At 42.1% G+C, this 23345-nt stretch overlaps 4 protein-coding genes and 1 long non-coding RNA gene across 6 annotated transcripts; 3 read left to right on the top strand and 2 right to left on the bottom strand.

Annotated features, from left to right (window-relative positions):
- Positions 1 to 220: 220 nt before the first annotated feature.
- Positions 221 to 4590, top strand: gpd1b (glycerol-3-phosphate dehydrogenase 1b). The gene is made up of 8 exons (XM_028965305.1): positions 221 to 387; positions 1065 to 1242; positions 1350 to 1490; positions 1590 to 1728; positions 1885 to 1997; positions 2069 to 2305; positions 2966 to 3072; positions 4092 to 4590. The coding sequence occupies exons 1-8, from the start codon at positions 347 to 349 to the stop codon at positions 4186 to 4188; spliced, it is 1053 nt and encodes a 350-aa protein (XP_028821138.1). The 5' UTR covers positions 221 to 346; the 3' UTR covers positions 4189 to 4590.
- LOC114772393 (uncharacterized) lies at positions 2894 to 6196 on the bottom strand. The gene is made up of 3 exons (XR_003743937.1): positions 5435 to 6196; positions 4701 to 4787; positions 2894 to 4406 (listed from the first exon to the last, which is right to left on the bottom strand). It is a non-coding gene; the product is annotated as an uncharacterized LOC114772393 (long non-coding RNA).
- Positions 5548 to 14843, top strand: cers5 (ceramide synthase 5). Of its 2 annotated transcripts, XM_028965291.1 has the most exons (11): positions 5548 to 6015; positions 8324 to 8429; positions 8629 to 8759; positions 8884 to 8941; positions 9062 to 9112; positions 9491 to 9583; positions 10549 to 10677; positions 10874 to 10980; positions 13043 to 13199; positions 13634 to 13778; positions 14057 to 14194. In XM_028965291.1, exons 1-10 carry the CDS (start codon positions 5843 to 5845, stop codon positions 13742 to 13744), a joined length of 1116 nt encoding a protein of 371 aa, XP_028821124.1. In that variant the 5' UTR covers positions 5548 to 5842; the 3' UTR covers positions 13745 to 13778; positions 14057 to 14194. The 2 variants fall into 2 exon arrangements, with proteins under 2 accessions (XP_028821124.1, XP_028821123.1); XM_028965290.1 differs by lacking the exon at positions 13634 to 13778 and having other exon boundaries at positions 5559 to 6015; positions 14057 to 14843.
- A 139-nt stretch (positions 14844 to 14982) lies between these two features.
- Positions 14983 to 16336, bottom strand: cox14 (cytochrome c oxidase assembly factor COX14). The gene is made up of 2 exons (XM_028965317.1): positions 16208 to 16336; positions 14983 to 15258 (listed from the first exon to the last, which is right to left on the bottom strand). Exon 2 carries the CDS (start codon positions 15247 to 15249, stop codon positions 15079 to 15081), a length of 171 nt encoding a protein of 56 aa, XP_028821150.1. The 5' UTR covers positions 15250 to 15258; positions 16208 to 16336; the 3' UTR covers positions 14983 to 15078.
- Positions 16337 to 20984: 4648 nt separating this feature from the next.
- On the top strand, positions 20985 to 23288 carry bcdin3d (BCDIN3 domain containing). Its single transcript, XM_028970023.1, has 2 exons — positions 20985 to 21207; positions 21949 to 23288. Exons 1-2 carry the CDS (start codon positions 21001 to 21003, stop codon positions 22492 to 22494), a joined length of 753 nt encoding a protein of 250 aa, XP_028825856.1. The 5' UTR covers positions 20985 to 21000; the 3' UTR covers positions 22495 to 23288.
- Positions 23289 to 23345: the final 57 nt, after the last annotated feature.

Below are 23345 nucleotides of genomic sequence, written 5' to 3' on the forward strand. Positions count from 1 at the left end.
CTTTTGAAAGTGCTGGACTGGTCAGTGGTGTTTACGTGTAGCTATTATTAGAATAATCTCTCCACTGTTTTACGAAATGAATCACTGTAAATGTGCACTGTGTAAAGCAGCATTTCCAGGCCTTAAAGGAACGTTTTAATGAGCCGTCCCGCGTCATTTGTAATGTAATGATGGGGCTTTCTGGAGGTCGTGCTTTTACTCGTGTGTCCGCTGGAGGCGCCACACCGCCCACCCTGACGGGGGTGTGTGTGTGTGTGCGTGTGCGTGTGCTCTCAGTCGGGACCCCGTCTCAGGGAATAAATCCAGAGGAGTCCGCAACCAGCAGAGCTACAGAGGGTCGTGCGCCATGGCCACCAGAAAAGTCTGCATCATAGGCTCCGGGAACTGGTAGGCACCGTTACGCCTTGCTGCGTTGACAGGACGAGCGGTCCTGGCCCTAAAACCCGCGATTCGGTTCTGGAATATGTGACCGATGACCTTTGGGTTGACGCACGCGCGTGTAAAAATAGTCGCCAGGTTTGCCTGCATCGCTCGTTTCGGGGCTATTTTAACGCGGGGTGCAGCAGAACATACTAATTACAATTAAATAGGAACACACGGAGTCTGTTTATGCCTAATGAGACCCATGGCTGGAAATGCGCGCTTTTTTACGCGCACTCACCTGAGTCGAGTTTTTTTTTTTTTTTTTACCCACGTGGAATCGGATTGGTTCTGTGTATTAGTGTGATCAGATGCAAAGGGATGCTCTGCTGGAGATTTGTGGCACTTTGCTAAGACTAACACAATGAACACAAAGGTTTTAAGCAAAATACCAATAAAAAGAAACTGCACTGATGTTGTGATGCTCAACGTAAATTGTTAAAACGTAAGCTTCTGTCCTTCTCTTCTAGTCATGTGATCAACAGCATATGTGAGGCAGATCGTCAGTGAGAATTTTAAATTGAACACTGTCCTCTGTATGTGCATTAACCAGACTTGCATGTTAACTGATTATGCTTTTGGCAGAATAGTTTTCTATTTGCTACACCCCCCAAGATGAGACTCTCTGCCTTTCCTTTTTAAAGGGGCTCAGCCATCGCCAAGATTGTGGGCTCCAATGCAGCAAATGTCCCCACGTTTGAAAAGACAGTGAACATGTGGGTGTTTGAGGAGATGGTGAATGGTCGCAAGCTCACAGAGATCATCAACACAGAACACGAAAATGTCAAGTACCTGCCTGGCCATAAGCTACCTCCCAATGTGGTGAGAGCATGTTTAGCACATTTACCACAATTTCAGCATAAATCATATGAGAGAGATAAAACCACTGACATATACAGACAGAGGCACGTGTTGCATATCTCCCTCAGGTTGCTGTTCCTGACTTGGTGGACGCAGTAAAGGAGGCAGACATCCTTATCTTCGTCATCCCCCATCAGTTTATTGGCAAAGTGTGTGACACCATCAAGGGCCACATTAAAGCAGATGCAGTAGGGATGTCCCTCATCAAGGTGTGTGTGTTTGGAATACCGTTTAATCTATATATATATATAAATGTTGATATATTAAAAGTATGTAGTGATTGTCATATTATATTTGCGTTTGTGTAGGGTGTAGATGAAGGTCCAGATGGACTAAAACTAATCTCTGATGTTATTCGTGAGAAGCTGGGAATAATCATGACTGTATTGATGGGTGCAAACTTGGCCAATGAGGTGGCAGAGGAGAAATTTTGTGAGACGACCATTGGTGAGGACACAAATGGAAACACTCTAATTGATCTAATGGAATAATCTAATGGAATTAATGAAATAATGTTAAAAAACTGAAAACCAGAGACAGACGTGACACACCAGCTTTACTTCCATTGGCAGATCCCACCAGCCTCCATTTCTGTCCTTGTAGGCTGCAAAAGCAAGGAGCTTGGGCCTGTGTTGAAAGAGTTGATGCAGACCGCCAACTTCCGGGTCACCGTAGTGGAGGAGGCAGATGTGGTTGAGATCTGTGGAGCACTGAAGGTGACCTGTTTGTATTATTGTATGTAACACATACTTCTTGACATAATCCCTGTGTTCTTCTCCACCTGCAGAACATAGTTGCTGTGGGAGCAGGATTTTGCGATGGTCTTGGATACGGCGACAACACGAAAGCTGCGGTTATCCGCCTTGGTCTGATGGAAATGATTGCTTTTGCTCGGATCTTCTGTACTGCTGGCTCCGTCTCCCCAACAACTTTCCTAGAAAGCTGTGGTGTTGCTGACCTCATCACAACATGTTATGGTGGCCGCAACCGCAAGATTGGAGAAGCTTTTGCCAAAACCGGGAAGGTGGGATTTAGTCAGTGGTGTGGCTACAAAAACTATTGTAACACATGAGCACTGCAAAATAACAACAGGCTGTTAAAGCCCTGGCTCGGACCTTGTGTGTATGTGTGGAGTTTGTATGCTCTCCCCATGTTGGTGCAGGTTTCTGCTGGGTTTCCTTCCAGCATCCGGAGATATGCACACTAGGTGGATTGGTGACTCTGAATTGTCCGTAGGTGTGAATGTGTAAGTGAATGGTATGTGTGTTTGTGTCCTGCATTGGGCTGGTGTCCCCACCCCATTTTATGTTCTCCGGCAGCTGCAACCCTGAGAAGGACTAAGCATTTATGTAATGTGAGTAAATGAGAGAGAGGTTACAGGTCACATTAATCATGGGGAAAGTTTTGAAATTATTTATTGTGAAACCTTCCATTTTAATAGGGGTGTATATACTTTATATATCTATTGAATGCAGAAGTCGAACATCTGTATCATGGGATGTTTCGTGTTGCCTGTACTTGGCAATACACAGTGCAAGACGGTGTCTGAAATTAGTGTTTTAATGAATGCTTGCTGGTAGTACAACAATTAGCTTCAGTCTTTATGGACCAGTCGCTTTAAATAACTGAAGTGCTTTATTTAAAAATTTCCTAATTTTCGAATATATGAATAATTAATCTGCAGTCAATCGAGCAACTGGAGAAGGAGCTTCTCAATGGGCAGAAGCTGCAAGGCCCAGCCACAGCCTCCGAGGTCAACCACATCCTCAAGTACAAAAGCCTAACGGACAAGTGAGTAGCAAAGTAGCGCGGTGGTTAATTTACTGCCCCCAATGCTTTAGATTGTACAATTCTGTGGTTGACAACAAACATGCCAAACCAAAGTGCAATAATAATGTATTTACAGTGCTATAAGTGATACCAAAACACAAATCAATGAGTGAAATATACAACACAACAGAACCATCAAACAAACATATACAAATTGTGTACAATGAGCCAACCACCATCAGGGTGAGCCCTGGCATAAAGCTGTGCAGATGAACACAGGGTAACCAACACACACACATATTCACACAGAGACAACAGAGGTCAAATATAGGAAAGAGAGCAAAACAGAAGGGAAACAACCAACACAACACTACACATAATCTCCAACACTATCTCTCTCATCCTCCAACACAAGCTCTAGGTCAGTGTCTTCCAGACTAAGGTTACTTCCTGCAGGCAAATCACAATGCAGTGGACAGTCAGCATATTAGTATCTCCTCCCATCTGGCCTAATGGAGCACACATACACAGAAGTGTCTAAGGACATAACAAAGAGCTAACATTTATTTATGTTGCATAAATGTAAAGATACAACAAATGACAAGTGGTTTGCAAAAAAAAAAGCAAATAATCAATATGGTACAACTTCAGACAGCGATATGTCCCATAATCCATAGCCACTGTGAATACACAAACCCCCAGTATCTTTCTTTTGGCCTTGGAGCAAACCAGAGAAGTTGGTCAGCACTGTACTATCTGGAAGCACTGTGCACCTATCAGATCCCCCCTTCAAAATGAAGCTCTTACGCTACTGAAGAGATCTGTGTATCAAAATATAAAAATCTGGGGATTTGCACAATGTTCCCTGAAAACACAGGTTTGTTTTAAAAAAAAAACAAAAAAACTCATATTTTATTTATGTACATTGACATTTTGTTTCTTACTAATTTTATAATTACTGTTTACTAAATAGTAAACATACTATTTTATTATTATTTGTTCTAATATAACGTTTTAATAATACCAAGTTTGTTTTACAGGTTCCCTCTCTTCACAGCTGTGCATCAGATCTGTTTCGAAGCCCACCCAGTGCAGGAGTTCATCAGCTGCCTGCAGAACCACCCTGAACATATGTAGCACTCCATCCACCAGGGGAGCCACTCAGTTATGAATTAACACACTATCAATGTGCCTATTTAACTAAGCATTATTTGCACGGGGTGGGTTTTTGTGTGTGCTACTGTTTAGAAAATGCTTGAATCTCTCAATTTTCAGCTGTCATTCGACCTCATTTGTTTCAGTGTGGGGTTATGGCCTTACTTAACAGTGAAGAGGAACTTGTAGTCCACTGCATCCTACAGATGAAAAAGAGAGACACTTACTGTTGATCTTAGAGAAGCAGGATAGGAGAAAAAGTGCCTTAAACAATACATGCGTGAGCAGGTACAATTACCCTACCATCTTTACAGATTGTAGCATGGCTAGCTTGTCATTTTAAAATAAAGGATTTAAATCCATGCTGCTGAAGTGGTAAAGGTCCTTGTGTGTTGTATCGTTTGTGTTACATACTGTAAAGGACTTGATTGGGCATTTAATCAAAGATCAGTTTCTGTCCTGCTTATGACCTTTACAAGCTACAAGCTCCTCACCTTTAACGTTTAAGTGTGATGAACTCTGACCTTATGGAGATTGTTGCTGCTCTCACACTCTCCCCCTGGATCTTAGCTTCAGGGGCTCTAGAGATGCAGTGAAACCAACAGGGTTTGTCAAATAAAGTTGTGTGGATTTGTTATAATCAGCCAAAAGTGCCTAATAGTAGAGCATTTTCCAAAATTATTGAATATTAGTTGGAAGTAGTTTTATAACGAACTGACATGAACTTTAATCAAAACAAATGTATTTCAAATTAGCATAACATTTCATTTGTTGTAATATAAGTACAAATTAATATTCAACACTATTTTATATGGATTAACACATTTTTTTTACATTCTTGAGAATAGAGGCATTTTTTCATTTTATTTCTTATTTTAATTTTAGTTTTAAAATTTACTGAGAAAATACTTATTCCAAGTCTTAGTTCTTTTTTAACTATTTAAATTATGTTTTGTAAATATAATGACAAGAACTTCGGATACAATAATAAAAAAAACAGCGTTTACTGAAAGTAGTTTTTTTTACACCTTTGTCATCAGAAAGAACTCCATTTTAAAAGACTGCATTTCTTTTAAAAGATGTATTTCTTATATGTTTGAATGTTATATATTTGAGGTGTTTTCAAGTCCAGGGAAACATATGGGATTAAAACTCAGATAAATAGATATTCTATATAAACACTATATATATGACATTGTGTATTGAATCCCAACCCCACTTATTCTACCTGTAAATCCATACGCACGTACAGGAAGTGACGATCTATCCGCGTGTCTGTTGCACGATATCGCCGCGTGATGGCGCCACATTCCATTCATTTGAAGTTCATGGTGAAGCTTCATCTTTTTATCGACATGTTCCCTCACGGTGTTTTGCAGTAAAACAGCAGCACACTGCGTGTTGCGGAGCTGCTCTCTCCGGCCTCGGTTGCCCCGGAACTCCCGCCGCTCTTCTCGAGCCCCGCCTTGGGGAGGTGCCGCCGGTCGTTTACTTCCTTGTCGCTCGGCTCCATCACGGGCGTGGAAACAGCGCGACTCGTCCGCTCCGCGCAGAGGGGCGGCGATTCCCCCCGTGTCCTCCTCACTTCCCCGCGGTCGGTTGTCCTCTTCCTCCTCGCCGCTCGCTTCTTCCTAATATGGCTGCTCTCTCAGCCTGGTTCTGGAACGAGCGGTTCTGGCTTCCTCACAACGTGACCTGGGCGGACTTGGCGGACCCGGCGCCCGGAGTGGAGTACCCCAAGGCCGGCCACTTGCTGTCCGCGCTGCCGCTGGCGCTCGGGATCTTCGCTGTCAGGATCGTGTTTGAGAGGTAAAGGCGCGCTGCCCTCCACAGCCAGGAAGTCGCGTTGCCCTGCCTCTTCCAGGTGTCTATCTATCTGTCTGACTGTGTGTGTGTGTGTGTGTGTGTGAGAGAGAGAGAGCGAGAGACCAGATTTACAGGTGAGGTCTGCATCTGTTTATTTCTGAAAATGACTGGAGTGTCAGCGCAGTGGGTAATTGAATCCCAGCCTGGCCAATGAGAGATCACTCCTCGTGACCAAGTTATAATCCAGCATTGTTGATGGCCTTTATGGCCTTGTGTTGTGAGAATTGCTTGTGGGCACCTCTGAACTGCTCACACTGGTCACACCTCGTACCCCCAAATCGGCTAGAGAGGATGGGTGCGTGCAGGAGGACAGGGACGAGCTGCGCCCTGCAGGTCTGCCTTATCGGCAGTTGTCCTTTCGCTGGATGTCAGTCCTTCCTGTGTGCATTTACCCTCATGTAGTGGCCTGTGTGTGGCAGTGTCGAATTTCTGAATGTGAGTATATCATGTCGGACACCCAACGACATCTTTACTTCGCCGTAATGCCCGTGGCTTTACTGTGTGGTATAGCTGTATAGTTGATGTGTGCCAGGCTGTTCTGTAGGTCCGGGCCTGGATGCCGCATGCAGCTCTGCTCCTCCTATTTTCCTCCTGAGGTTTTCCTGCCGCGTTCTGCAGTGCACACAACCAGAGGAACTTGTTTCTGAGTCAGTGTTCCTCTGATGCTGCCTGCATCTGGTTGCACCAGTTCTGTCTGTTGAAATGTTGGCAAGTTGAAGAAGAATGGCTCTGGAATGTGACTGGGCAAACTGGAGTGGGCTGATCATGCCTGTGGAGAAGATCTTCTAGACATTCAGGTGAGCGAGAGGATCCATATTTAGAACCTGTTCTGCCAAACAAGATGTGCAGGGTTCTCCTCCATGTTTGGCGGTGGGCGTGGCCAGTGTATCAGATTGTTGATTGGTGATGGGAGAAGCTATAGGCCATGTTTCAGAATCACAGAGCAGGATGATTACTGATGCCTACAGGTTCAGTGTGTGTCTTCAGACTCACTGGATCATTCATTTATTTATTAGCAACAAGTTACAACTTGTGTTGCCACACACATTCAGGGAAGTGACATAAGGCCCTTTTTTTTAAAGAATGTGTGTGTGTGTGTGTGTGTGGTGGGATTCGTGACAGCATTGTCACTGTGAGGCAAGATGATAACAGATGGACCCAGCTGACTAGGGAGAAGACTAGGATTGTTGTGTGTTCTGGCAGCGTTTTGAATATGTTGAAGTTTGCTCACATTTTGTTAGCATACAAATGCTATGCATTTTAATAATCTATGGATGTTATAGAGGTGTATGGAGCAGACTGAACTATAGGACCCTTAAATTACTAAAAGGTACTGCATAGGGGGCAGTGGGTAAAATATAATAAAAGGAATCAGTTCCACATGTTCTTGGGGGATAAAACATCATAGTACATATTCAGATGACAGCTGCCCATGTCACCTTTAAAAAAAACAGACAAGATTTAGTTTTAAGTCGACAAACATGGACTTGACTTTGGATTTGTCCCCATTGAAGGTCCCTTCGATGGCTAATTTATGAACAAGCCTACTGACCGGCAGTCTGTGACCATCAGATCATGAGAAATGATACATTTAATGTTTTTACGCACTGAAATGCTGAAGGAAAAGAATGTGACTTTGTTTCTCTCACTGCATGCACATACCTGCTCACACCTTCAGGGCAACATTGGAATCACTCTTTACAGCTGTCCAGAACTTTCCACAAATAACATCTGATAAACTAGTAGCATGACACGTGCACCGTGCACATTAGTGGTGGGAAAAGAAATGAGGGGAAAACACAGAGCAGAAGAAGTGGAGATCCCGACAGACCAAAATGGCTGTGAAGACAGCAGAGCTGGGTTTGCTTCTGAAAGAGATGAGTCTTGTGATCAGTCACATGCTCAGTGTTTTAAAGCTCCAGTGCTTAAATTCCCCTAGTTGGGAATTTCGAACTTTTGTTTTGCCACACATGCTCTGTGTTCCAACCACAGCGTTACGGTTAGAAAAGTGGAAGAAATGCAGTGGAATAACCTTCATCCATCCACACCCTCTCTCCAGCATTTTAACCCCTCACTTCTAATGAAGCTCCATATTCGTAGCAGAGCGGCTCATCTGAAGGGTTGCGGTTCCACCAGCATGCCAGATTCCTCACCTCACCACTGTAGACTAGTCAAGGCCTCACTTTCTGCTCACTTTCCGTGAGTATATGTACCGGCAGCATTGTCACCGTTGTTTGTTTTTTCTTATCAGGTATGTAGCAGGACCATGTGCCTCTGCGCTGCAGATCCAGGCGGAGGTGGGGAGGCGGGCGCAGCCCAGCGCTGTGCTGGAGAAAGTGTTTACATCCATCACAAAGGTAGACAGCTGGCCAAAAAGCACACACCATGGTACTGACCTGTCCAATCATATCATCAGGCTCACTTCCCCACCCAGACCGCGCTGTCCTGCTCTGGACGTCTCCGTGGTCTTTCATTCAAGGGCCAGTACTGTGTTTCTCTGTGCCTCTTCCATTCAGAGCTCCTGTCTCTAGAACGTTCCTCTGCTCTCATGTGCAGTGTCCAGATGCGCGACAGCTGGACGGCCTGTCCAAACAGCTGGACTGGGAGGTGCGGAAGGTCCAGCGGTGGTTCAGACACCGGCGGAACCAGGATAAACCCAGCACACGCACCAAGTTCTGCGAGAGCATGTGAGTCATGGTGTCCTGACCGACACACACACACACACACACACATATACAAAGACAGTGGATGAGATTTTAATTTGATTGTGAGGTGTGTGTGTGTGACCTCTCCTGTTGGCTTGGTTTGCAGGTGGAGGTTCACATTTTATCTCTGTGTGTTTACCTATGGCCTGGCCTTTCTGTGGCAGGTGAGAGGAGGCTGAGGGTGGAGGAGGGGAACTCCATTCACATTTATACACCTCTATAACTTTATTGTGTATGTGTGTGTGTGTGTGTGTGTGTGTGTGTGTACACTCACGCTTATGTAGTCTCCCTGGATGTGGGACACCCGTCAGTGCTGGTACAACTATCCATATCAGGTAAGAGATCTCACCGAATCCTGCAGGCTCGAGCTGGGTGGTGCCACTGATGAAACAGCAGTTTAAAGTAGGGTTTAGAAGAATGCAGAAATTTTACTTATGAATTGCAGTTATCGTGTCATATTGTGTCACCATCTGCACATGCCCAGTGAGAAAATGATCACAAATGAAAGTGACTATTGTAACAATGAGTGTACAGCCAATAAGCCGGTGTGGATTAGCCCACGAGTACGGTGATTAAATTATGTAAGTCTTTGTTGATGCTGTGGCTTTGTGTAAAATACTGTGTCTGTGTGTGTGTGTGTGTGTGTGTGAGAGAGAAAGAGAGACAGAGAGCACAGATCTGGTTCTGTCTCATGTTTGTCTTTAACTCGGCAGGTGCTCAGCCCTGGCCTCTATTGTTACTATGTGACTGAACTGGCTTTCTACTGGTCCCTAATGTTCTCCCAGTTCATTGACATCAAGCGGAAGGTGAGTGTGTGTGTGTGTGTGTGTGTGTGTGTATATTATATTACACACACTGTCGTCCCAAAGTCTAGTATCATTTAGAAATGTCCTCGTAAAAATAAAAGATGGGATAAAAAAAAAAAAAAAAACATTGCCCGAGTTTGAAATAATGATTTTATTGATTTTATTGCTTCTGTAATTGGTGAAAGTGTTTTCCGTTCTAAGATAAGATAATTGATAACATGTATGCAGACATTCCATAATTAACAGACATGATCAGAGTCACGTACAACATGAGCAATGTTGGTTTTATGTCTTTCAATGAACCTTTAATAAACTATAATAATATAAACTATAACAAGGACATTCTTAAAGGACCATAAACCTTTGAAGAGTAGTATGCATTTTTTTTTTCTTCTTCTTTTGTTCCACTTGCAAACATATCAGCTGAACATGATCACAAAAATCTGAAATTTCAAGCTCCTAAGCTAAACAAGCTAGATCACAGGAATGTGAGACTTCATTTTGCCAAAAAACTTCGAGTTTTGAGATCTATTGTATTCTAGACAGCATAGCCTGTACATCAGTAGCGACTGCTGCTCAGCTCTTTAATCCTCATTTTTAATATCTGAGTATGTCTTTTAAAAGGATATTCTTCTAGAGAAATAACAGAATTTTCTGTGGTTCTACTTCACTAACATGCACCAAGGACCATAGACAGTGGTCCAATATCAATGAAATATTTGTGGTTGGCGTATTTGCTACTGAAATAGGGTGTGACTGGAAGGAGACTGGATGTATTTGTGAATTTAAAGTACATCTTAAAAATGGGTTTTAAATATTCAGGGTGAATTATTTAATATTGCATAGTCACTCATCTAAAAGCAGTGGTGGCATCTCAGTTCCCTGTATTGCGCATAATCTTTACCCATATTTTGTCTATAACTCATGTTGAGTAGATGACTTTTTTTTTTTTTTTTTGACCTCAGGACTTCCTGATCATGTTCATCCACCACCTTGCCACCATTGGCCTTATCAGTTTCTCTTACGTCAACAACATGGTGCGCGTGGGCAGCCTGGTTCTGTGCGTTCACGATGCCTCCGACTTTCTTCTGGAGGTAAGGGGCCATGAACACTTGCACACATATAGCACACAATCATATTCGCATTCTCTTGCATCACATGTGTACTGTGTAAGCATGCATAAACAACCATGGGAGTAATTACATTCACAGAGAGTGGCATAAAATTGTGACCTTGCACTGCATCATGGGACTCAACATAGCATGGAATTTCTTTTTCTCCACTTCCCAGGCTGCAAAGCTGGCCAACTATGCCAAATACCAGCGCCTCTGTGACTTCCTGTTTGTGGTGTTTGGGATGATCTTTTTCACTACAAGACTCATCATTTACCCTTACTGGTTTGTACTTGTGTGTGTAGTATGTGCGTGTGTGTACGTGTTTGCCTGCATGTGTAGACATGCCTTTGGTGTTTCACTAGGGAAGTTATCCAGCTATTTATTTCAGCCTTGACTGTTCTAGTTAGATGGTGTTGCGGTTAGACTTGTTGTTGCAGGCAAATTTATGTTCTTCTTATTTTACCATTTTCTTTGTTAGGGCAGCATGATTGGTTTGTAATAGTTATTTATTAAAACCAGTCACCAGGCCACTAATGAAATTGCATGGCTGTGATGTCTGAGATTACAATTTGGTCTATCACACACAGGAGTTTGTATGTGTGTGTGTGTGTGTGTGTGTGTGTGTTCCTCGCTCACTCACTCACTCACTCACTCACACAATGTCCATCACCCGGTGTCTGTAATCTGCTGGGACTGCACTGGGGGTGATCTGTTACCTGCAGCAACTGAATCCTACACCTCAGGGGGTGTTACTGCTGACAGCAACCACAAACACACACAATGTGATACTTACATCACATTTAGAGCTGCTGGGCATTGGATGTTATTCCTTAATACCAAATGGATATTATTTTAAATGACTTGACATTAGTAATAAAAACAACAACAACAACAATAATAATAATAAACTCCAAGTACAGCTTACTGATTAGAGTGAGGACATTCCAGACAAGCTGTTATTACTTACAGTAGGTCTTTTTCATACAATGCTACAATACTGTAGCCATCTAACTCTAACTTCAGCTGATATGAACTTATTCAGAAAGATGTTCAAGGTCCTGCTGTTCCTCATTTTTAATTCCAGTCTATGTCGCTTTTCTTTTTATCAGTCCCTAGAGAACTGTCCAATCATGTGAAAGAAAATAACTCCAATTCCAAAAATTGGCTGTTAATAAAAGAAAGCATGTGCTCCAATTAAAACACAGCCTAGGGTCACCTAGCTAGAAATCTGAGCTGGCTGTGCAATTCCCAGTTTACATACGACATATGACATTATTGCAATCCCTCCCAGAACCCATTGAGAAAGCACTGGGATCTAAATGCTCTGAAAGCCTCACAACTAGTTTTGCAGAGGTTCAGTTTATGTTTACATGGAATATAATGATCATAGAATAAAATAGCTGTCTCTTTTTTCCATTTTGCTGAATGAGACCCCCCCCCCCCCCCCCCCCCCCATTACTGGGTGAGCACATCACTTGCTCACACTATCCACTTAGTGTACATGCAGAGATGCATGTACCTGGAGCAGGTCAATGCCAACCTTGGGAACTGCACATGCAAACTCCCCGCACACAGTGGATCACCTATGTTCTAAGTAAATATATTCTTAAGGTGCTATTATACCAGAGGTTCTCAAACGTTTTCCATTCAAATAAAAAAATCTTCACAGAGGACCAGATAATATCTAAAAACACAGTTTAATAGAGTTTGGGGTCAGGAATTAGGGGTTCAGTGTCCCTACAATTAATCCACTTTTTTTTTCTTTTACTTCAATAAACTGAAGTAAAAGAAGTGCAGCAACCTTCTTTAAAAAGGAATTCCATGGGTGCAGCACTCATCACTCAACCCAGCCTGGCCTTGCCTTTAAATACAATGTTACTTTGCATAGGTACATCATACAATAATATTTTGTGAATCAAGCAGGTTAACAAATGCCCATAAACTATCTCAAGCTACCAAACAATTATCTTTTTCATTCCAAATGGTCACAAAGTACCTCAAGCTGTCCAAAGATTGTGCATTGTCTACCAAGCAGTTGGTACAGTTGTGACCAGGCTACATCGGTCAAGGGCATCCTAAGCCTTCCCCATTATCTTATCTAAGGTCCATCCCCAATAAAATGTCCTTGTAGGTTTAAGTCTACAGGCTCTTTTGAGTTTACTGGACACCTATATTGTGTGCTGTGACCTCATTGCGATGGATGCGCTCCAAAGCATCACCAAGTTTGCAGGGAGTTCACCATAGAAGACCATCGCAAAATACAAACAATAAATCTCATCTATGCACCAGATTGTCAATATTGAGTGCGTTCCAATGCAGTACGTGTTTCTGTTCGATCTGTCAGGGTCCTCAACACGACTCTGTTTGAGAGCTGGGAGATCATTGGTCCCTACCCATCCTGGTGGCTTTTTAACATCCTGCTGCTGGTCCTGCAGCTGCTGCACATCATCTGGTCCTACCTCATCGCTCGCATCGCCTTCAAAGCACTGATCAGGGGGAAGGTGGGTCCGCATGCTTACACTTTCGAATACTTTTCACCACATGAAACTAAAGACTAATGAGTGACCTTTTTATACGTGCTGTAGAGGTTACAATTTTCAACACTTCACTTGTGTGTATTATCACACATTTTACATCATATCATAAAAACACGATGTGGAAGAAACCTAGAAAACTGGATTTTTTTTTCAGTGTTATGAAAAATATGTCTACAAAATCAGTAATTGATTATCTGCTCAACCCGTCCCTGCCCGACAATGAATCATTTTGTGGTGTCCATGCTTCAGAATTTTTAGTTCTGTGCTGTGTGTATGTAAGACCTTTGTAGATAAGAGTGTGATACGGCTGCTTTTGATGCCTCTCTGCTCAGTCAAGACTCTTCCTTTTTTCACACTGCTCTGTTTCTCCTTCTTTTCCTGTTCTCTTCTCTCAGCAGAAATCCCTCATGTCTTCCCTTCTCCTTCCTGATGGACAGAAGATCCTATCTTTTCAACCCTCTCTCTATTGGCCAAAAGTTGTGCTTCTCTCCTCTCTCTTGCTCTTCTAACAGAACATCTTTCTCTCCATGTCTCTCCTGGGCAGTAAGTCTGTCTGCTGTCCTCATGCTGATCTTTCTCCGAACCCCACAGCCAAACCGCGCCCAGTGACCAAATTGAAATGGCAAAGCAGTCAGAAGTGTTAAAGTTATGAAGTTCTGGAAGTTCAGAGATGAAATTCCTTTTATAAAAACGCATATTTCTGTAGAAACACCTAGACTTTAAGGATGCAGTTTAGGGCCCAGAGTGTGGACCTTAATCACAGTTTTGTCTCTTTTTAGATTATATTGAGATTTCACACCCTTCTAATTCTTTTTAATCAGGTGTCAAAGGATGATCGCAGTGATGTTGAAAGCAGCTCGGAAGACGAGTCTGACACAAGTCGGGACCACAGCTGGACAGCCAATCAGAGTCAAGTGCCCTTGCAAAAGGGTGAGAATGGCACCAATGGCCATTTCAATGCCAACACCAAAGCCTGGGCACAGAACTACAACAGCTGATTCCACCCAGATGGACATTTCTTCCAAAGCACCTTTAACATGACCACCATATCACTTCCTGACCAAAATTCTCTCGGGATATGAGAACTCCCATTTCCCAAATCTCAACCAGACTAGCTACATTCTGAGACTACAATAATAATGATCAGTGATTATAATGATAATAATGATGGACAAATGGGAAAACCAAAAAATGGAGGGCTTTTAAATTCAGCTCCATTCCTACCCCCACCATGCTGTTGTTCTGAATCTGACCTGTAGATACATGCTGGTTCCATTTTGCAGGTTTGGATTCATTTCCGCTCCTTGAGGCCTCAGCTGCTGAGTTTACAGTCAAGCACAGCTGATTTCCAGGGAATGAAGCATATGTGGTGGTCTTTCCTGTAGATTTAGAAGCCCTCGCTAATAATAATGTGATTCACAATCAGCTCCTGGCTGCCTGCTGACCAGTCGGCCACCCAGTTGCTGTCCATGGGAACCTGCAGAGTTGTTCCTGTTTGCTGCAGTCTCCTGCCTTCCACTTTCACTGTGTTTGTATGTGTGTGTGTGTGTATTTGACAGTCTTTTTTATATTATTATTATTATTATTATTAAATATATAAATATTTCAGTCTTTCCATTGAGAGTTTTTGTTCCCAATTTGCTACAATGTGCTTGTTCATTAAAGTCTGATTCTGTTATCCCCACAGTGTAGTTAAGCACCAGGTCTCATTGAAGTTGAATACAAATAAATCAGTACATCACATCACTGCAGTACGATGGAGGCTTCATTTAATCGCCAGTGGTGTTGATGGGTCACCAGCACACTACAGAGTCCATCATACATAAAAAGACAAAGAGAGAGTTCAGTCCTCCGGGTTCTTCTGCTCCTCTGCAGCAAGCTGCAGCTGCTTCTGCCGCTCCATGTAGCGCTGCGCCCGCACGACACACAGGTACCCCGCGTAGAGCGTCAGCACCATCATGGAGCCCGAGAACAGCCGGTATCCCACATCTGCCAGCCGCTTCCCGGACACCATCCCTGTACGCTGTGGACAGAGAGAGAGGTGCTGAGCAGGGATTCCTCACTTTTTCTAGTTTTAATAAATTTGCCAAAACCTTCAGTACCTTCTTTTGTGTTCTCATTATGGGGTGTTGTGTGTAGAATTCTGAGGATTTTGTTTTATTTGCTCAGTGATGTGCTGTATATTCCTCTACAGAAGTAGTGAGTATCAGAAACTACTGTTTCCAATGCAGTTCTGTGAACTGTTACAAGATGCTGCGGTTTTATTAATCTCTATATGAACATTATATATCTGAGATTTTTCTTGGCAGAAACGCTACCGTGGAGCGTCTGAAATATTGTTATAACACGTTGTAAGAGTTTAAAACACGTGACATTGCTATTGAACGTCGGATTTCACCCCTCATAAATTTCTGCTTATGGCACAACGCTGTCACCTTTTATAATCACTTCATCTAATTTACGTGACCTTAGGTTACCTTAGTTATGTACTATTACATTGCACTATTACTACTGTTCTGTTCTTTTTAAAAACTGTACTGTATATCGGTATTTCCTCTTATTGCATTGAGCAAGGTTTTAGGACAAAATAATTTCTCTCGATAAATAAAGTTTATTCTTAGCTTGTAATAAGAAATGTACGTGGATATATAAATACCAACCAATTCACTTAACAAATATCGTTTATTAACAAGCATCCGGCCAGAAATGGCGGAAATGTACATTTGCGCTGCCAAGTTTGATATTAACCCTTTTGAATGTTTTTGGTGCATTATGCTCAAATTTAAAATAATGTTCTAATTAGGTCACCACGTGTCCTGCTGTTAGTATTAAACCGCTTTCCGACGCTATAAAACAGACAGAAATCTGAGTGCATGTGGCCTTCACCACAGGTCTGGTCTCAGAAAAAGCAACGGTGGCACCTACAGCAAAACCTGGCGACATTAAATCCAGATATTTAACCTTTATTTTACCTTTATAAAGAGAGGAACCCGAGCTCCGAGGCACTTCACTTCCCTCAATGTCAATTGTTGTCAACGCTGAGAAACTACGCATGTGCAATGCGCCAGGAGAAAGGCGCCGCTGTACGGGTAACAGAGAGGGACAAACCACCGCCTGTCTAAAACTCGGATTTAACAAGGCGAATATTGTATAATTACTACATATATGATAATGTTTCAGACGGCAAAAAGTTATTTAACCCAAACTGATGCAGTGAGTGGATATAAATAATAAATGTGTAGTTTGTAGCAGCAGTATGAGCTAGATGGAGGGGCTGTGATGCTGGATGTGATGTGATGAATCTAGCTGCTGGAGCCAGATGTTCCACTGGACAAGGACCGCTTTGCTGGTGTTGACATTAGGGTGTCTGGATATGTTGCACAGATCTATGGTAAGGAGGTTCTTCAAAGGTCTGTGACCTGGTGATAGTTGTTGTAAATTGTTCATTGTAACCATTCTCTTATTATTAAAGTAAAAGTGAAGTTATTGTCATTGTGAAAAACAGCACAGCACATGGTGCACACAACAAAATGTGTCCTCTGCTTTTAACCCATCACCCTTAGCAAGCAGTGGGCAGCCATGACAGGCACCCGGGGAGCAGTGTGTGGGGACGGTGCTTTGCTCAGTGGCACCTTGGCAGATCGGGATTCAAACTGGCAACTTTATGGGGCTGTATCCTTAACCACAAGGCCACCACTGCCCCAAGTAAAGTGAAGAATGATAACAAGCTGATAAACTACATGCATCTGATCATTAAACAAGGCTAATATTGGATCTAAATGTAAGTATGTTCTAGCATTATTGGGATAAAATTTAACTTGCTGAGGTGGATTTGGATCAGTAGTGTAATGTTCTGGTGACTCTAATACACTAGTACACTAATTTGTAATTCCATGTCTTTCCAACTATTGTAAGAGCTGAATTAGAGCTGTTATCGGCCCTAAAAAGTTAGGCCCAACCTGGCTCGACAGCACAAATCTGCATCTAGATTTTATTTAGGTGAATATCTAAGTAGACAATCTTTCCAGAAGGCAGTGGTGGCCTAGCGGTTAAGGAAGCAGCCCCGTAATCCGAAGGTTGCCGGTTCAAATCCCGATCTGCCAAGGTGCCACTGAGTCATGCCGCTGGTTGTGGCTGCCCACTGCTCACTCAGGGTGATTGGTTAAATGCAGAGGACAAATTTCACCGTGTGCACCATGTGTTGTGCTGCTGTGTATCACAAGTGACAATCACTTAACTTTAAGTGCAAACAGATATTTAGCATGATCAGACTTTCCATTTGAAATGACTGAAATAGCAAGAACTATTGAGATAAAAACTGAATAAAGTTATTTCTTGTACCACTTGAGGATTTGTCTCTCTGATTAATGTTGAAATCTTCAGGATCCGATATCTGCAGCGCCTGCGCCTCTGCAAAATCAAAGTTCAAGTTCAGTTTTTTTTTTATAGGGCACCTTTAAACAACTAGTTGACCAAGGTGCTGTACAAATAAACTGATAAAGTTTACAGGGAGTGCAGAATTATTAGGCAAATTAGTATTTTGTCCACATCATCCTCTTCATGCATGTTGTCTTACTCCAAGCTGTATAGGCTCGAAAGCCTACTACCAATTAAGCATATTAGGTGATGTGCATCTCTGTAATGAGAAGGGGTGTGGTCTAATGACATCAACACCCTATATCAGGTGTGCATAATTATTAGGCAACTTCCTTTCCTTTGGCAAAATGGGTCAAAAGAAGGACTTGACAGGCTCAGAAAAGTCAAAAATAGTGAGATATCTTGCAGAGGGATGCAGCACTCTTAAAATTGCAAAGCTTCTGATGCGTGATCATCGAACAATCAAGCGTTTCATTCAAAATAGTCAACAGGGTCGCAAGAAGCGTGTGGAAAAACCAAGGCGCAAAATAACTGCCCATGAACTGAGAAAAGTCAAGCGTGCAGCTGCCAAGATGCCACTTGCCACCAGTTTGGCCATATTTCAGAGCTGCAACATCATTGGAGTGCCCAAAAGCACAAGGTGTGCAATACTCAGAGACATTGCCAAGGTAAGAAAGGCTGAAAGATGACCACCACTGAACAAGACACACAAGCTGAAACGTCAAGACTGGGCCAAGAAATATCTCAAGACTGATTTTATGGACTGATGAAATGAGAGTGAGTCTTGATGGGCCAGATGGATGGGTCCGTGGCTGTATTGGTAAAGGGCAGAGAGCTCCAGTCCGACTCAGATGCCAGCAAGGTGGAGGTGGAGTAATGGTTTGGGCTGGTATCATCAAGGATGAGCTTGTGGGGCCTTTTCGGGTTGAGGATAGTCAAGCTCAACTCCCAGTCCTACTGCCAGTTTCTGGAAGACACCTTCAAGCAGTGGTACAGGAAGAAGTCTGCATCCTTCAAGAAAAACATGATTTTCATGAAGGACAATGCTCCATCACACGCGTCCAAGTACTCCACAGCATGGCTGGCAAGAAAGGGTATAAAAGAAGAAAAACTAATGACATGGCCTCCTTGTTCACCTGATCTGAACCCCATTGAGAACCTGTGGTCCATCATCAAATGTGAGATTTACAAGGAGGGAAAACAGTACACCTCTCTGAACAGTATCTGGGAGGCTGTGGTTGCTTCTGCACGCAATGTTGATGGTGAACAGATCAAAACACTGACAGAATCCGTGGATGGCAGGCTTTTGAGTGTCCTTGCAAAGAAAGGTGGTTATATTGGTTGCTGATTTGTTTGTTTGGTTTTTGAATGTCAGAAATTGTGAATGTGGAGATGTTATATTGGTTTCACTGGTAAAAAAAAAAAAATAATTGAAATGGGTATATATTTGTTTTTTGTTGCCTAATAATTATGCACAGTAATAGTCACCTGCACACACAGATATCCCCCTAAAATAGCTAAAAATAAAAACAAACAAAAACTACTTCCAAAAACATTCAGCTTTGATATTAATGAGTTTTTTGGGTTCATTGAGAACATGGTTGTTCAATAATAAAATTATTCCTCAAAAATACAACTTGCCTAATAATTCTGCACTCCCTGTAAGATCGACGGCTAAGAACGAATACAAGTCATCACAAAACATTTAGAACATTTAGAAGTTCCAAAACTTCTAATAAACATCGTTTTAATTAAAATTTAATGAAAATGTGAGTTTTAAAAACCTCCAGGGTCTGCGTAGGCACTGCGACCCAAAAGGCTCTCTCCGCGAGTCTAGTCCCGGTGGTGATGGTCGGTGAATCTAGCCTCGCCTCCCGTGTTCACGTTGAATCTAGCCGCAATTTATTGGAGGTTTACGCTTTCCTCTGAAAGTCCAATTCTCTTTAAGGGAAACCCTGTGTTCTGGGTCGTATTTCCATATCGGACCTTGAAAAAAACGACTGTGAAAGACAATATTGAATGTAATGATGGACTACAGCAATAGTTTCCAGAACCAAACCAATCAGCTGTCATTATCTGTTCATACATAATATGGATTTTTTTTACTGTGGCATTTATGAATAACTAATTTTATTCGTCTCTACATATGTCAACTTTGACTACCTTATTTGAGATAAACCAAACCAAACCAAACCACTACAGGTCCACATTTTTGTATGAATGTATGAATAGATTCACTTTGAATACAGCACTATCACCATTTGTCTCAGAAATGTCAAATTTAACAGAGCAACACGACCTTAAATGATAACCAAACTACTACAGGTCCACTCAGCAGCTCTCATACTTTGGGCAAATCTCACATAGTTTTTACTGTGGCATCAATGAATGAATTAATTTTGACACCACATTTCAACTTTATATTAGTTACTTCCAGAACCAAACTACTACATAGTCACTCATAAGCTCTTATACTTTCTTCATACTTAATATGGATTTTTTTACTGAGACATTTAGGAAGAAATACATTTTTAAATGAATACTTTCAGCATCTGTCAACTTTGACACAGCAATACGACTTTAAATGAGATAGTTCCAGATCCACGCCAATACTTGTCCATTTATCAGCTCTCACACTTTGTTCTTACATAATCTTGAGACTTTTAACTCTGCATTTTATAATAAATGAATTTTGAAAACAGCACTTTCAGCATTCGTCTCTACATATGTTTAATTTGATACTGCATTTTACCTTTATATTAAATATTTCCAGAACAAAACCACTACAGATCCACTCATCAGCTCTCATACTTGGTTCAAACCTAATATGGTCACTTTGTACTGTGGCATTTATGAGAAATTTAATTTTGAAAATAGCAATTTCAGAGTTCATCTCTACACATGTCAAATTTGACATTGCATTTCTACTTTATATGAGATAGGTCTAGAACCAAACTACTGCAGATCCACAATGAAATACTGAGCTGAACACAAGGTTTCTTTTAAAGCGCATTGGGCTTTGAGAGGATACCGTAAATCTCCTTTAACTTGTACGCGACTTTTTAAGCACGGCTAGATTCTCACTGTCACTGTTAAAATAAACCTACCATTAATATGATACTTTTCATTTCTTTGTCATTGGACAAACTTACAAAATCAGCGAGGGGTCAAATAATTCTATATATAATCTCTGGGATGTGCTGGAGACTGTTTCATCATCTCTTGGTGAGAAACGAATATTATAAAAAAAATATTATAGCGTAGTATAAACTCACTGTACTGACGTAAATGTATAAAGCATTTTGAACTTTGGTTGCCTTTTGCGCGGTAGGAACGCTACTTTTCTGCTCAGTTTTGCTCGTCGGACGTACATCAGTGTTGAAACGGTATGGCGTCGCCCACGTTGGATGGGGAGACGGAGCTCAGCGACGAAAACAAGGAGCCGGGAGCAGCGCCGTATGGAAACTTTATCAACTATTACACGTTTAACCCTCCAGAGAACCGCCTGAATCTGATTCCTTCCTCGCTGCTCCACGATCTCGGCTACGACGGCCGGGAAACTCTGCTAATGCTGGATGTAGGATGCAATTCCGGGGTGAGATTTTATTTCCTAAAGTAAACGTTTAAGGACAGGCTGACTTCAAATGGAATACACGGGTTTGGTGTACATTTAGTTAACAAGGCAATACTGAATACACAATATTTCCTGAGCTCTCCTATTAAATGTTCTTTATTGTATTTGGGGTGGCAGTAGCCTAGTGGATCACACGCACACACCAGAATGAATCCGCTTTGCTACTTCAGGGGGACTGTACCTGGCTGTAAGGGCATCTGATAAATGCTGCAAATGTCAGGGTTCCTATGGTCATTAAAACCTGACTGACACATGAATGTATAATGAAGTACATGGTTTCCATAAGACAACTACACCGTTTAAAACTACAGTATCTTTTCTCACTTTACGTAGTGAATGATGATGCTTGGTACTGCATGCGTTGCTTTCAAATCATGTCTGAAAGCAATGCATGCAGCATGTCTCATTTTAAAAGTCATGTTGATTACAGCTGATGATCTCTGCCGGAACCCATTTTAATCGGGCTCAGGCAAACACTGTCTTTATGTTACGCTTTTCAGGGTTGTCATACGTTCAGTTTAACAATATTTTGGTAAATTTTACTTTTTTCAATTTATTTATTTATTTGTTTATTTTTCTTCGCATTTGCACAGAAATTTCAGAGAACGTATGGTTCTCTTTTTTTGCGTTAGAGTAATTGAAAAGCCATGTAAATTATTTTCTAAAATGTGTGAGAACCCTGAAATGTAAATGTGTCTCCAGGACCTCAGTGTGGCCTTGTACAAACATCTGCTGACAAGTGGATATGAAGGAGCTCTTCACCTGCTGGGCTTTGATCGGGATGAGGCTCTCGTGCTGAGAGCCCAGACGTCCAACCCTGATGCGAGACACATTTCATTCATCCCCCTGGATATCACCCAGGAGCAGGCCAGTCGCTCCCAGCTGAAGGAATACTTGGACCAGTTCGGTCATCCCCGTTTCCACCTGTGTGTATGTCTTGCAGTGACCATGTGGGTACACCTGAACCATGGGGATTCTGGCCTGACAGACCTCCTCTCGCTCCTGGCCTCTATGAGTGACCATCTGCTCCTGGAGGCTCAGCCATGGAAGTGCTACCGGTCAGCTGCACGGCGGCTGCGGAAACTTGGACGCTCAGGTTTTGATCATTTCAAGACTCTGGAGATTCAAGGCAACATGACTGAGCACATTAGGAGGTACCTAGAGGAAAAGTGTGGTATGGAGCTGTGGCAGAGCTTTGGAAGCACAGCCTGGGACAGACAACTATTACTGTTTAAAAAAGACAAATGAGGAAGTGGACACCGGGATGTTGAAGTCAAATGTAGGAAACAAAATAAAGTGTGTGTGTGAGTGATAATGCTGTTCTGTATTATCAAATAATAAGGACTTAAAGCAGAGTGAAATATGAATGTGTGCCATTTTGGCACTAAACCTAACTAAATATGGAAGTTAATTGCACTATGTTTTTCTGATAATGAGTCGGAAATATTCCAGGACTGCTTTCTGCATTGTCTGCAGTAATAAATATAAGGTAAACATTGTATCTTTTTATTTTAAATATTTCTGTTTGTCAAAATTGTTATTTTTCAATGGTCAGATGGCAAGGTGGTACTAGTCACACGCATCCCCGGTGGCTGGGTTCTAATTTATCTCTGTATTACAACCTCTGCTTAGCAACCCTCCCCCTTCATAAGAGTACCTGTAGGTGTGACGTCTAGAAAGGACCATGTACCATGACAATAAAACATCACATACAACATTCTAATTACGCCCTTACCAACACAGGTGTGTTCAGAGAACAACTGCAGCAGAGACCAGTGACAACCTTGAGCTTTGACCACCAAAACCAAAATAATGTCTTTGCGGGCTAGTCTACAGTCCCAAGCAGTACTGGAACCTTTGCTCTCTGCTGGAGAGTACAATGTTTTTGCTGGAGTCAAGAGTTAAGACAGCCCAACAATTTTACACTGAAGAGTTCTGTCTTCTTGTGTAGAGAAGAGATTTGTTCAGAAAATGCAACCTGGTTATCAGTAATTGTATAATAAATACAAAAGGAGAGTAATAAAGAGTGAATGCTACATTAATGAATCTTTCAAATTTTTCAAATGAATGTTGCAACCACCTACAGAAACCTGCTTTCA

The sequence above is a fragment of the Denticeps clupeoides genome, chromosome 2 (assembly GCF_900700375.1).
Source record: "Denticeps clupeoides chromosome 2, fDenClu1.1, whole genome shotgun sequence".
Lineage (NCBI taxonomy): Eukaryota > Metazoa > Chordata > Actinopteri > Clupeiformes > Denticipitidae > Denticeps > Denticeps clupeoides.

Excerpts from the sequence above, each read along its gene's own strand:
- cox14 (XM_028965317.1), bottom strand. The coding sequence starts at position 15,249 with ATGGTGTCCGGGAAGCGGCTGGCAGATGTGGGATACCGGCTGTTCTCG.
- bcdin3d (XM_028970023.1), top strand. The coding sequence starts at position 21,001 with ATGGCGTCGCCCACGTTGGATGGGGAGACGGAGCTCAGCGACGAAAAC. Across the intron at positions 21,208-21,948 it reads ATGTAGGATGCAATTCCGGG|GACCTCAGTGTGGCCTTGTA; the intron begins GTGAGATTTTAT and ends ATGTGTCTCCAG.
- gpd1b (XM_028965305.1), top strand. The coding sequence starts at position 347 with ATGGCCACCAGAAAAGTCTGCATCATAGGCTCCGGGAACTG. Across the intron at positions 388-1,064 it reads ATCATAGGCTCCGGGAACTG|GGGCTCAGCCATCGCCAAGA; the intron begins GTAGGCACCGTT and ends TCCTTTTTAAAG. Across the intron at positions 3,073-4,091 it reads TACAAAAGCCTAACGGACAA|GTTCCCTCTCTTCACAGCTG; the intron begins GTGAGTAGCAAA and ends TTTGTTTTACAG.
- cers5 (XM_028965290.1), top strand. The coding sequence starts at position 5,843 with ATGGCTGCTCTCTCAGCCTGGTTCTGGAACGAGCGGTTCTGGCTTCCT. Across the intron at positions 8,942-9,061 it reads GCCTGGCCTTTCTGTGGCAG|TCTCCCTGGATGTGGGACAC; the intron begins GTGAGAGGAGGC and ends ACGCTTATGTAG. Across the intron at positions 9,113-9,490 it reads GGTACAACTATCCATATCAG|GTGCTCAGCCCTGGCCTCTA; the intron begins GTAAGAGATCTC and ends TTAACTCGGCAG.